The sequence below is a fragment of the Dama dama genome, chromosome X (genome assembly GCF_033118175.1).
Source record: "Dama dama isolate Ldn47 chromosome X, ASM3311817v1, whole genome shotgun sequence".
Taxonomy (NCBI): domain Eukaryota; kingdom Metazoa; phylum Chordata; class Mammalia; order Artiodactyla; family Cervidae; genus Dama; species Dama dama.
Window position 1 is genome coordinate 47,732,601 of NC_083714.1, and position 12,505 is coordinate 47,745,105.

The window sequence follows — 12,505 nt, forward strand, 5'->3', positions numbered from 1 at the left end:
ATGGGGTTGAGGACTAGTAAGAAGGGAAAGTATTTCATCCTTTCACTTGCTCCGTCATGACTGAGGACAAATTCTGAAAGTTCTATAGAGATCACAGAACTAGAACAAACAATTTCATAATTTGTATGGAAAACCAAAAAACCTTGGATAGCCAAAGCAATTTTGTGAAGGAAGAATGGAATTGGAAGAACCAACGTGCCTGACTTCAGGCTATACTACAAAGCTACAGTCATCAAGACAGTATAGTACCAGCACAAAGACAGAAATACAGATCAATGGAACAAAATGGAAAGCCCTGAGATAAATGCACCCACCTATGGACACCTTATCTTTGACAAAGGAGGCAAGAACATACAATGGAGAAAAGACAATCTCTTTAACAAGTGGTGCTGGGAAAGCTGGTGAGCTCCTTGTAAAGAATGAAACTAGAACATTTTCTAACCCCATGTACAAGAATAAAATCAAAACGGATTAAAGATCTAAATGTAAGACGAGAAACTATAAAACTCCAAGAGGAAAACATAGGCAAAACACTCTCTGACATAAATCCCAGCAGGATCCTCTATGACACACCTCCCAGAGGAATGGAAATAAAAGCAAAAAATAAATGAATAGGACATAAGTTAACTTAAAAGCTTTTGCACAACAAAGAAAGTATAAGCAAGGTGAAAAGACAGCCTTCAGAATGGGAGAAAATAATAGCAAATGAAGCAATGAACAAGGAATTAATCTAAAAAATATGCAAGCAGCTCCTGCAGCTCAGTTCCAGAAAAATAAACGATCCATTCAAGAAACGGGCCAAAGAACTAAACAGACATTTCTCCAAAGAAGACATACAGATGCCTAACAAACACATATAAAGATGCTCAACATTACTCATTATCAGAGAAATGCAAATCAAATCCACGGTGAGGGACCATCTCACGTTGGTCAGAACAGCTCCTCTCAAAAAGTCTACAAAGAATAAATGCTGGAGAGAAACAGTGTGGAGATTCCTCAGAAATTTGAATTGGAACTTCCCTATGACCCAGGAATCCCACCGCTGGGCATACACACTAGGGACACCAGAATTGAAAGAGACGCATGTACCCCAATATTCATCACAATACTGTTTATAATAGCCAGGACATGGAAGCAACCTAGACATCCATGGGCAGACGAATGGATAAGCAAGCCGTGCTACATATGCACAATGGAATATTACTCAGCTATTAAAAAGAATGCATTTGCATCAGGTCTAATGAGGTGGATGAAGCTGGAGCCTATTACAGAGTGAAGGAAGTCAGAAAGAAAAACACCAATACAGTATATTAACGCATATAAATGGAATTTAGAAAGATGGTAACAATGACCCTATATGTGAGACAGCAACAGAGACACAAAGGTAAAAACAGACTCTTGGACTCTGTGAGAGAAGGCAAGAGTGGAACGATTTGAGCAAATAGCATTGAAACATGTATGTGAAACAGATTTCCAGTCCAGCTTGGATGCATGAGGCAGGATGCTCAGGGCTGTTGTGGTGGGACGATCCTAAGGGATGGGATGGGGAGGGAGGTGGGAGTGGGGTACAGGATGGGGAACACATGTATACCCATGGCTTACTCATGACAATGTATGGCAAAACCACTATCATATTGTACAGTAATTAGCCTCCAATTGAAATAAATCAATTAAAATAAAAGAACTTTAAAAAAAAATAAAGGGCAGCACACCCAGGGGGGCTTTCACTCTTATAGATTTTAAATCACGTTCAGTGACTGACTTTGTATCATCACTGGGGTCTCCCAGGCGTTACAGTGCCAGAAAGATTGAGTTAGGCAGCTGCAGTCCAGATCAAAGATAACATATCTTTGAGTTAAAATTTGAACTCAACTCTTTGGATGCTGTTGGTGAAACTCTGTGTTTTGGTTGCTTCTAAAAAGTTTTCTGAAGACACACAGGATCCTCATCATCAGAGCCTCTGCCTTATATGTCTCCATATTTGTTTATTCTCCTTGGAATTTTTAAAACCTTTCAAAATGAAAGTTAACACCAAATTAAATATTTCATACTCTTTCTTTTAAACCATGATAAACTTGTAGAAGTTGGACTAACAAAAGACTTTATTGGGGAAGAATGTTTTACGACTGTAGTTGTTTAGAAATCCTAGGATATGGTGATAATTACAAGAAAAATTTTCACTCAGTCTTATATTAGTATTTATGTGAAAATTCTCTGTAGAGACTTCCATGTCTGTCCAATGGATAGAACTCTATGGTACGCTAGAATGGTGCAGATTCAACCCCTGTTCTGGGAACTACTTCTTCATAACCTACCTAGTGCCACCCCCCATACCAAAAAAAAAAAAAAAATTCTGTGTGCAGGGTGATCCCGTTTGTAATGTGCACCGACATTGGGCCACCACCACTGCCCTTCTTTGGGAATACAATGCTCCCAAAAACTTCTTAGCAAATATGTGGCCTAAACAATATTTTGTTAGTTCCCTCCAAATATTATTTGAGTCCCTGGGAGTACTAGTTGTGGGTTTTAGGTGTATTAGCACTTTGTGCCTTCTGAGCCCCTTTAGCTGACAGCATAGGTGAGTGATGCAACAAACCCCATTATGAGGTAGGTGGCCAGGAGGTGATTTCTGCCTGCCTTTCTCAGGGGGAGTTTCACATTCTCCACCCCCGTGTGAAAACCCCTTCCCATCTGGGTCTGGCATCTAGACCCTAATGTCTTTCCACACCCCAGACAAAGGGAGGAACACCACACCACTACTCCTTGCCCTTGAAATCAAGTGTTAAGCAGAGTTCTCCATCATCAGTGCAGACTCCTGACCCACTCCACACCTCTACTCTCTGGCTAACTGGGGACCCGAGGGTCTGTTCCCCAACCTCTCAGGACCACATATCCCTCCCGTCTCCAGTGCCCACCTCTTCTCTTCTCTCCCTCCTTTCCATCAGAAAATTCACACACACACAAGTATCATCTTTTCACCATTTGGTGTTTCTTTTATTTGCAGCCATCTGCTTACTATGTTAGTGTGAGAGTCTTTTCTTGGTTGGCCATTGCTAACAAAGCAGACCTCTGGAGACACAATTCTAAAGGGTCTGACATTTGCTATTCACTTACTGGCTGCCCACGTTGTACTTCTCCAGGGTCTCTTCTTTGGCGGCGGCTGAGCTTATTTTCTCTTTGGATTCTGCCTCCTTCCTTGACTCTGCCTCACAGTTTGGTACCTTTTTGGGCTTCGATTCGATTTCTTACGTCCACAGCGAGAGAAGAAACAGTTTGCTTTTCTTGTCTTCTTCAGCTTTGTCGATTGAGTAGCATATGATCGGATTTTCTTTCTGAAGGTACCTTGTAGAGGTCTTCTGACCCTCATGGTCATATTTCGTGCCTGGAAGACAAGACAAGGGTATTAGTTTTGAAGAAAGGACATAAAAACTGAGGTGGAAGGGAGATTTCATGAGAAAGGGATGTGGGCTAATGAGGGCTTTTGTGGCAGGCATGGGCAGGGTAGAGGTCTTGGGCAGCAAAGTCAATGGAGAACATGGGAAGCTTAGTTGGAATCATCTTACCTTGACACCGCCTCTGCCCCTCCTTTGACAAACGGTCTTCTTTGTTCCATTCTTCCTTGAAGCAAACCGCATTGCAACTCCTCTTGACTGCTGTGGCTTCCTGGTTGCGTTAGTCATGATGGTGCCAAGAAGTGGCCTAACCCAGACTTTCAGCCTCTGACCTCCCTATTTATACCCTTTGAGGACAATGAGGAGCCACACCCTTCAATCTGATTGGTCCGTTAGGCACTGCGCCAGCCAATAGTAGTTTGGGGGGCTTAGACATCACAGTGCACCACTGTGCCCATCAACATGGGCTAGTGGATGCTGAGGGAGGCTGTGATATAACTTTCCCACTGCTGACATGTCTGTGTGTCTGATTCTGGGGAGTGGTGATTCAGGGGCATGGTGCTCCTCCTCATGACTTTCAAACTTCTTTTCCCTTCCCTTTATCCTTTGACTTATATGTGCCACTTCAACACTCATGCCTCTTTCATCCCTCCATGAACATCTGCCGAACCCTTTCTGTCCCACTTCATCCCTTCAGAGTCCTCTAAGCACTTCATCTCTAGATCACCTTCTGCCTGTTGGGGGTTCTGGAAGGGCTTAAGGAACTTAAGAGAAAGCACTTTAAGTGGACAAAGGTAATTAAGAACAGGTTGGATATTTTATCTACTGTGATGAGCTTCAGCGACCCCCAGACTTGGTGAATCCTCAGTCTGTTGCCCAAAGTTCAATACACAGTCTCCATAAGATTACACATCAGAGCAAAGACAGTTTTAAATGTCTCCTCCACTAAAATTTTAGGGACACTTCAACTCTCATATTGAGTAGGGAAACTTAGCTTGCCCCATCTAGCAGAAATCAATTCCTGATTTTTGCTTTTTGAAAAAGGAAGGTGCTCAAAGTCAAGAGTCAGTTCACCAGTGCACCACTGACTCTTGACTGGATCAATTCCCCAGTCACCCCTCCTTGACCGTTATCAGTAGGTAGGGCCCATGGCAGTGCTGACCAATAGCTGAGCAGGGCAAGGACATGAAGGTAGCTCACTGATGGTTGGTTGCTTGTGGGTGGGGCCAGTGAGGCACAGACCAATGGCTGAGCAAGTCCTGTTGCCTAGTAACAGGAGGCGGAGTAATACGGCACAGCAAGGGCTACCTGCGAAGGGCTCTGCCCATGTTGCTCTGTTACATAAGGACACTTTGGGTCCAGTGTGCCGGCATCTGTTTCACTCACTCCTTTCCAACCTCAGATTTTTATTTCACATACTTATTTAACTTTTGCCTATCATTCTTTTCATTATATTCCCAGGCGTTCCTGTCACCAGCACTTATCTCTGTGCCCCTCCAACCGCTGCCACTTGATCACATGTTCAGCATATAATATAAATAGTTCAAAGCCAACAAGAATGTGCAGGCCCGCCCACGTTGAAAACTACTTTCACAAACCTTAAATTCACAGTGATTCTTTTTCTATTTACAGTGTAACAGAGCAGGAAGAGCACAGCCTTAACAGGTAGACATTGGTGTGTTCCATTTCAACCTACCCTATTCCTAGGCAACAGGTGTTGCCCAACCCTTGCTTGGTGCCTCAGAGTGCCCCCGCCACAAGCAAACAGTTGTAAATGAGTGACTGTTAGCTGTCCTGCTTAGCTATTGGGCAGCACTGTAGTGGGCAATGCCCACAGGTTACTGTCAGTGAGGGACCATTGGGGAAGTGATTAAGTCAAGGGTGGTGTGGTGGCAATCAGGAGGAGACTGAGATTAGAGGCAGATTCAGGCCTTTTTCCAGAGGCCCTGGAGCTCATGCAGACTTGGGCCGGTGGGTGAGCTGAAGGGCCCACGGAATAGCCTGGGGAATACATGCTGTAGCGCTCTTTAAGTGCTCTTTGTGTCTGCCTTAAGGGAGGGGTCACCTGCATATCTGAGGTTATAGATAGTTCTCCCGGCAGTCTTCCAGCTTGTGCTTCATCCAGGTTTGCATTTCTCATGATGTACTCTGCATATAAGTTAAATAAGCAGGATGACAATATACAGCCTTAACATACCCCTTTCCCATTTTGGAACCAGTCTGAGGTTTCATGTCTGGTTCTAACTAGTGCTGCTTTCCCTGCATACAGAGTTCTCAGGAGGTAGGTAAGAGGGTCTGGTATTCCCATCTCTTTAAGGATTTCCCAGAATTTGTTGTGATCCACACAGGACAGTGCTTGAGCCTAGTCAGTGAAGCAGATGCTTTTCTGGAATTGCCTTGCTTTTTCTATGATCCAGCGGATGCTGTCCATCTGATCTCTTGTTCCTCTGCCTTTTCTTAGTCAAGCTTGAACATCTGGAAATTCTTGGTTCATGTATGGTTGAAGCCTAGCTTGGAGAATTCTCAGCATTTTTTAGGTAGTGTGTGAGTCGACCCTATCGCCATAGTCATCTCAAATCCAGTTCCTTCTTTATGTTAGTCTGGATTTGTTTTATTTAATTGCAAAAATGGACATAAATTCTTTGGTGTAATGCTTATTTCCCACTTCACAGGGATTAATTCACCCCCTGCGGTATTTCAGGCACTGTTGTGGGTGCTAGGTGCACAACGGGAGCCAATACACAGGACCCTGGTTTCAAGGGGCTTACATTCTAGTCAGTGAGGATGGAAGGTTAATACTAACCACAAATAGTCAATTATACGCTATAGAAAGAACCATAGGAGTTATGAGAAATGGGGTGTTTTTCCTCCCCAGAGAATAATGGCAGAAGGACTTATGAATCCAGGACATCTGAGCAAAGACTTAATTAAAGAAAAGAGGGAGTGACTTTGTGGCTATCATGGGCAATAAAGACTGGGGAAAGGAAATGGCCTGGGCAAAAGCCCCCAAAAGGCATTGTCTATGTCCTTTCAATAAAACAAGAGGCTGGTGCAAGTGGGACCAGGTGAGTGAGGACGAGACCAAAAAGTGATGAGCTGCTGATGAGAGAGAACAGGGCAGGAAAAGGAGGAATGTAATAGTAAACTTATCTTTCCATTTACATGATGAGTTGGTTCAGCGTACACAAACCACACAGGGCTGTGGTGGTAAAGAAGAGAGGCATTTGTCATAGCCTGATGGCAAGGAGGTGGGGGAGGGGTCCTTTTCAGTAAAGACACCCGAGATGAATCCTGAGCCACCTAAAGTAGATAGATCACCAAGTGGAAAGCTGTGAAAGTGTTTCCCAGACAGTGGGGCAGAACCTGCAAAGGCACCGAGACCCAAGAAAGCTGGTTATACATGCCTTGCATATAACTGGCATCTAAGGTATGATGGGGAAATTGTGAAGAAACATGGCCTTGGAGGAAGAGGGAAGAACTTGAAGGGGCACCTGGGCATATGTTAATTTAATGTCTGGGTTACCCTGCTTCGAAAGAGCATTATTAATGTTTTCTAATTGTAAATATATACTCGAGGCAAAGCAGTATGGAAACTGCAAAAAGGACTATACAAATGAAATTAGAGAACACCAATAAGTGTGTCAGTAGGCATATATACTGTTCATATTCTGTCTTTGTTGTTCTACCTAAATGTTTATAACATATATATTGTATATGTTATATAATGCTAAATGTATACATATGATACACATATTTTTGGATGAGCATATGTACATCAGTGATTTTTTTTTTTAATTTATACAGATTGAATCAATCTATATGCTATATTGTAGCCTTCCTTTTCTATACCATATGCTGGGAGAATGTTTCCACCTCAACAAACATGTAACTACCAGTATTTCTGAGGATTACTGTGGTGTTCAAATGCTTGCTTATCTCATACTCCAGGCAAGTGCTATGAGGACAGGAACCATGTGCATCTTGCTCACTGGTTGCCTCCATATCTTTTCTATTGTAAACAAGGCTGTAATAAACTTTGGGGTTCATGTATCTTTTCAAATTAGTGTTCATTTTCTTCTGATGTATAGCTAGGCGTGGAATAGCTGGGTCACATGGTAGTTCTATTTTTAGTGTTTTTAAGAAACTCCCACGTTGTGTTCCAGGGTGAGTGCACAAATTTACATTCCCACCAATTATGTACAAGGGCTTCCTTTTGTCCACATCCTTGCCGCCATATGTTATTTTCAGACTTTTTGACTTGATGATAGCCATTCTGACAGCTGTGAGGTGATATCTCCTAGTGATTTTGATTTCTATTTCTCTAATTATTAGTGATGGTCAGTGTTTTTCCATGTGCCTATTACCTCATCCTGTCAGTAGTCTTTCTGATCTGCTTCTTGTTAAGTTGAAAAACTTTCAAGTTCTTACAATCATCAATAGCATGTCCCTTTTCCTTGTTGAATAGTATTCCATTGGATGGATGCACCATTTGTATATTGGCTTACCAGTTGAATAACATTTGAGTTATTGCCAGTTTGGGGCTATTATTAATAGAGCCACAATAAACATTGGCATGAAGGGTTTTATGTGGACAGAAATTCATGTTTTATGTGGGAGTTATTTAGGAATGGGATTACACAGTTTTCCAGTGTGCAGATATTTATGAGTAATGAAAAACATTTCCCAAAGTGTCTTTATCATTTTGCATTCTTATGAGTCACTGAGGAGAGTTTAAGTTTCTCTCTTTTCCTGAGAGTTGTTTATGTTCTCAGTTATTTTATTCCTTTTATCCAAGATACAATTTGCAACCTTAATATGCATTCACTACTAATTATTAATTATTTTAATAAATTGTATGTCTTTATGAGTCATCTGTACAACTATGTCATATCTGATGTCAACCAATTGCTATTCAAGTTTTCCCACATTTTAATTGGTTTATTTGTTCTCTTATTAGTGAGTTTGAGAGCTCTTATGTATTATGGTTATCATATCTTTTATATGAATATTGATGTATATGTGTGTGTATATGTATATATATATATATGAAAAATATATGTGTATTTGCATAACCACCTCAAGATAGAGAACTGTTCCGTAACCTTAAAGGCATTCCCTAATACCACAGTCTTATATTCTTATTCCATAATCCCTTGTGACTACTGATTTCTTTTCCATGTCTCTAATTTTGTCATTTTGAGAATAATATGTACATGGAATCATAAAGTACATGTCTTTTTGAGATTGGCCTCTGTTTTACTTTGGCATGCACTTGAGATTCATCCACGTTGTTACGTGTATTAATATTTTCTTCCATTTTATTGATGAGGAGTGCTACTGGTATGGTTGACTGTTACTGGTATGGTGGTATGGTTATGTAACTATGGTTACACCACAGGTGAACAAGTCACTCATTGAAGGACCTCTAGCCTGTCTACATTTTTAGCTATTACAAACAAAGTTTCAATGAAAATTCATGTGAAAGGTTTTATGTTCATTTCTCTGGAATAAATATGCAGGAATACAACTTCTGGGTCAAATTATACTTGAATGTTTACAGCATGTTGTTTAATCAAGTGTCAAACTGTTTTACAGGATAGCTGTACCATTTTATACTCTCACAAGAAATGTATGAATAATCCAGTTTCTCTGCATCCTTGCCACCTTATTGTGTGGTCACCTTTTAAAAATGTGTAGCCACTTTGATAGATATAGAGCGGTTAGAACTCTTTTTAGTTTTAATTTGCATTTCCGTCATAGCCAATATGCTCAGCATCTTTTCCTGCGCTTATTTGCCATTGCTGTGACTTCTTTGGCCAAGTTTTTGTCCAAGTCTTTCAATTATCTTGATCATTTTCTATTGAGTGTCTCTTTTCACCTGATGACTTTTAGAGTTTTCAGTAAGTGTTTTTCATTCCCAATTAGTTTCCATGCAATTATATTTGTTGGAGCTTTGTACATGTAAAATTATTAATATTTTATGTTTGTGCATTCAGACACAATGGATTTAGCCTAAGTTTGAGGAACATTAGTTTCTGCATGGCTTCCTATTTTTTTTAAATTTTTTTTAATTTTTTTTTATTAGTTGGAGGCTAATTACTTCACAACATTTCAGTGGGTTTTGTCATACATTGATATGAATCAGCCATAAATTGACACGTATTCCCCATCCCAATTCCCTCTCCCACCTCCCTCTCCACCCGATTCCTCTGGGTCTTCCCAGTGCACCAGGCCCGAGCACTTGCCTCATGCATCCCACCTGGGCTGGTGATCTGTTTCACCACAGATAGTATACATGCTATTCTTTAGAAACATCCCACCCTCACCTTCTCCCACAGAGTTCAAAAGTCTATTCTGTATTTCTCTGTCTCTTTTTCTGTTTTGCATATAGGGTTATCGTTACCATCTTTCTAAATTCCATATATATGTGTTAGTATGCTGTAAAGTTCTTTATCTTTCTGGCTTACTTCACTCTGTAAAATGGGCTCCAGTTTCATCCATCTCATTAGGACTGGTTCAAATGAATTCTTTTTAACGGCTGAGTAATATTCCATGGTGTATATGTACCACAGCTTCCTTATCCATTCATCTGCTGATGGGCTTCTAGGTTGCTTCCATGTCCTGGCTATTATAAACAGTGTTGCGATGAACATTGGGGTGCACGTGTCTCTTTCAGATCTGGTTTCCTCAGTGTGTGTGCCCAGAAGTGGGATTGCTTGGTCATATGGCAGTTCTACTTCCAGGTTTTTAAGAAATCTCCACACTGTTTTCCATAGCGGCTATACTAGTTTGCATTCCCACCAACAGTGTAAGAGGGTTCCCTTTTCTCCACATCCTCTCCAGCATTTATTACTTGTAGACTTTTGGATAGCATTGGCTTCCATTAGTTTACATTACATTAGTTTCTGCATGGCTTTCTTCTAGAACTATATGATATTTTTACTTTTTCTATGTACGTTTGGTTTTCCATATATATGCCAATATATACATTTATAAGTATCTCTGTGTAAGTCAAGATAGTATACATAGGCCTTATCCTATATATAGGATACATCTATAGAAAATATTCTACTTGTTTTGCTCTTTGAAAAAGACCCTATCTCTGAAAAATAATTTTCATAAAGAAATGCATGGAATCCGACTACTGATTTACAGAATAGACAGGGTTTCTTGGTAAGACAGCCAGCCAAATGTCTGTCAAGTACTGGTACGGTTGTACAGCTGAATGTAAGCATTTTATAAATCTAAAGCTTTTTTTTTTTTTTAAATTAATGCTTCGGTATGGAGCTTCTATAAATAGGAAAGTGTTATCACATATTAAATTCCTATATTAATAGCTTTGGAGAAATATTCAATCAGAAAATCATGGAATATACTGATGATATTGGTGTAACTGCAGGTTGGAGCAGACTTTCATCAATATTGTATAGAACTGCAGTGTTTAGAAGGTTGGGGATGAGATTGTGGAAAGGATCCATATCATTCTTAGTATTGATCTACATACAAAAATTAATTATTCATCAGTAGTTGTATCAGTATAATTAAAAATAGATTGCAGTCTGCAGGAAAAAAAAATTGATGTCTACATTATATATCACAAACAAGAAATCTGTCTTCCATTTTAGCCATGATAGCTCTTCAGAAATGAATAGCCTTTTAATGACAAATGGGATTGAGGACTAGTAAGAAGGGAAAGTATTTCATCCTTTCACTTGCTCCGTCATGACTGAGGACAAATTCTGAAAGTTCTATAGAGATCACAGAACTAGAACAAACAATTTCATAATTTGTATGGAAAACCAAAAAACCTTGGATAGCCAAAGCAATTTTGTGAAGGAAGAATGGAATTGGAAGAACCAACATGCCTGACTTCAGGCTATACTACAAAGCTACAGTCATTAAGACAGTATAGTACCAGCACAAAGACAGAAATACAGATCAATGGAACAAAATGGAAAGCCCTGAGATAAATGCACCCACCTATGGACACCTTATCTTTGACAAAGGAGGCAAGAACATACAATGGAGAAAAGACAATCTCTTTAACAAGTGGTGCTGGGAAAGCTGGTGAGCTCCTTGTAAAGAATGAAACTAGAACATTTTCTAACCCCATGTACAAGAATAAAATCAAAACGGATTAAAGATCTAAATGTAAGACGAGAAACTATAAAACTCCAAGAGGAAAACATAGGCAAAACACTCTCTGACATAAATCCCAGCAGGATCCTCTATGACCCACCTCCCAGAGGAATGGAAATAAAAGCAAAAAATAAATGAATAGGACATAAGTTAACTTAAAAGCTTTTGCACAACAAAGAAAGTATAAGCAAGGTGAAAAGACAGCCTTCAGAATGGGAGAAAATAATAGCAAATGAAGCAATGAACAAGGAATTAATCTAAAAAATATGCAAGCAGCTCCTGCAGCTCAGTTCCAGAAAAATAAACGATCCATTCAAGAAACGGGCCAAAGAACTAAACAGACATTTCTCCAAAGAAGACATACAGATGCCTAACAAACACATATAAAGATGCTCAACATCACTCATTATCAGAGAGATGCAAATCAAATCCACGGTGAGGGACCATCTCACGTTGGTCAGAACGGCTCCTCTCAAAAAGTCTACAAAGAATAAATGCTGGAGAGAAACAGTGTGGAGATTCCTCAGAAATTTGAATTGGAACTTCCCTACGACCCAGGAATCCCACCGCTGGGCATACACACTAGGGACACCAGAATTGAAAGAGACGCATGTACCCCAACATTCATCACAATACTGTGTATAATAGCCAGGACATGGAAGCAACCTAGACATCCATGGGCAGACGAATGGATAAGCAAGCCGTGCTACATATGCACAATGGAATATTACTCAGCTATTAAAAAGAATGCATTTGCATCAGTTCTAATGAGGTGGATGAAGCTGGAGCCTATTACAGAGTGAAGGAAGTCAGAAAGAAAAACACCAATACAGTATATTAACGCATATAAATGGAATTTAGAAAGATGGTAACAATGACCCTATATGTGAGACAGCAACAGGGACACAAAGGTAAAAACAGGCTCTTGGACTCTGTGAGAGAAGGCGAGAGTGGAACGATTTGAGCAAATAGCA

At 40.2% G+C, this 12,505-nt stretch overlaps 1 protein-coding gene across 1 annotated transcript; it reads right to left on the reverse strand.

Moving 5' to 3' along the window:
* Positions 1-3,166: 3,166 nt before the first annotated feature.
* LOC133052080 (spermatid nuclear transition protein 3-like) lies at positions 3,167-3,680 on the reverse strand. Its single transcript, XM_061136852.1, has 2 exons — positions 3,564-3,680; positions 3,167-3,382 (listed from the first exon to the last, which is right to left on the reverse strand). The coding sequence occupies exons 1-2, from the start codon at positions 3,678-3,680 to the stop codon at positions 3,167-3,169; spliced, it is 333 nt and encodes a 110-aa protein (XP_060992835.1).
* Positions 3,681-12,505: the final 8,825 nt, after the last annotated feature.

What these genes read in the sequence shown, in the direction of transcription:
- LOC133052080 (XM_061136852.1), bottom strand. Translation starts at nt 3,680, where the DNA reads ATGACTAACGCAACCAGGAAGCCACAGCAGTCAAGAGGAGTTGCAATG. An exon ending in GGGGCAGAGGCGGTGTCAAG is followed by an intron (nt 3,383 to 3,563) that starts GTAAGATGATTC and finishes CTTGTCTTCCAG; the next exon opens with GCACGAAATATGACCATGAG.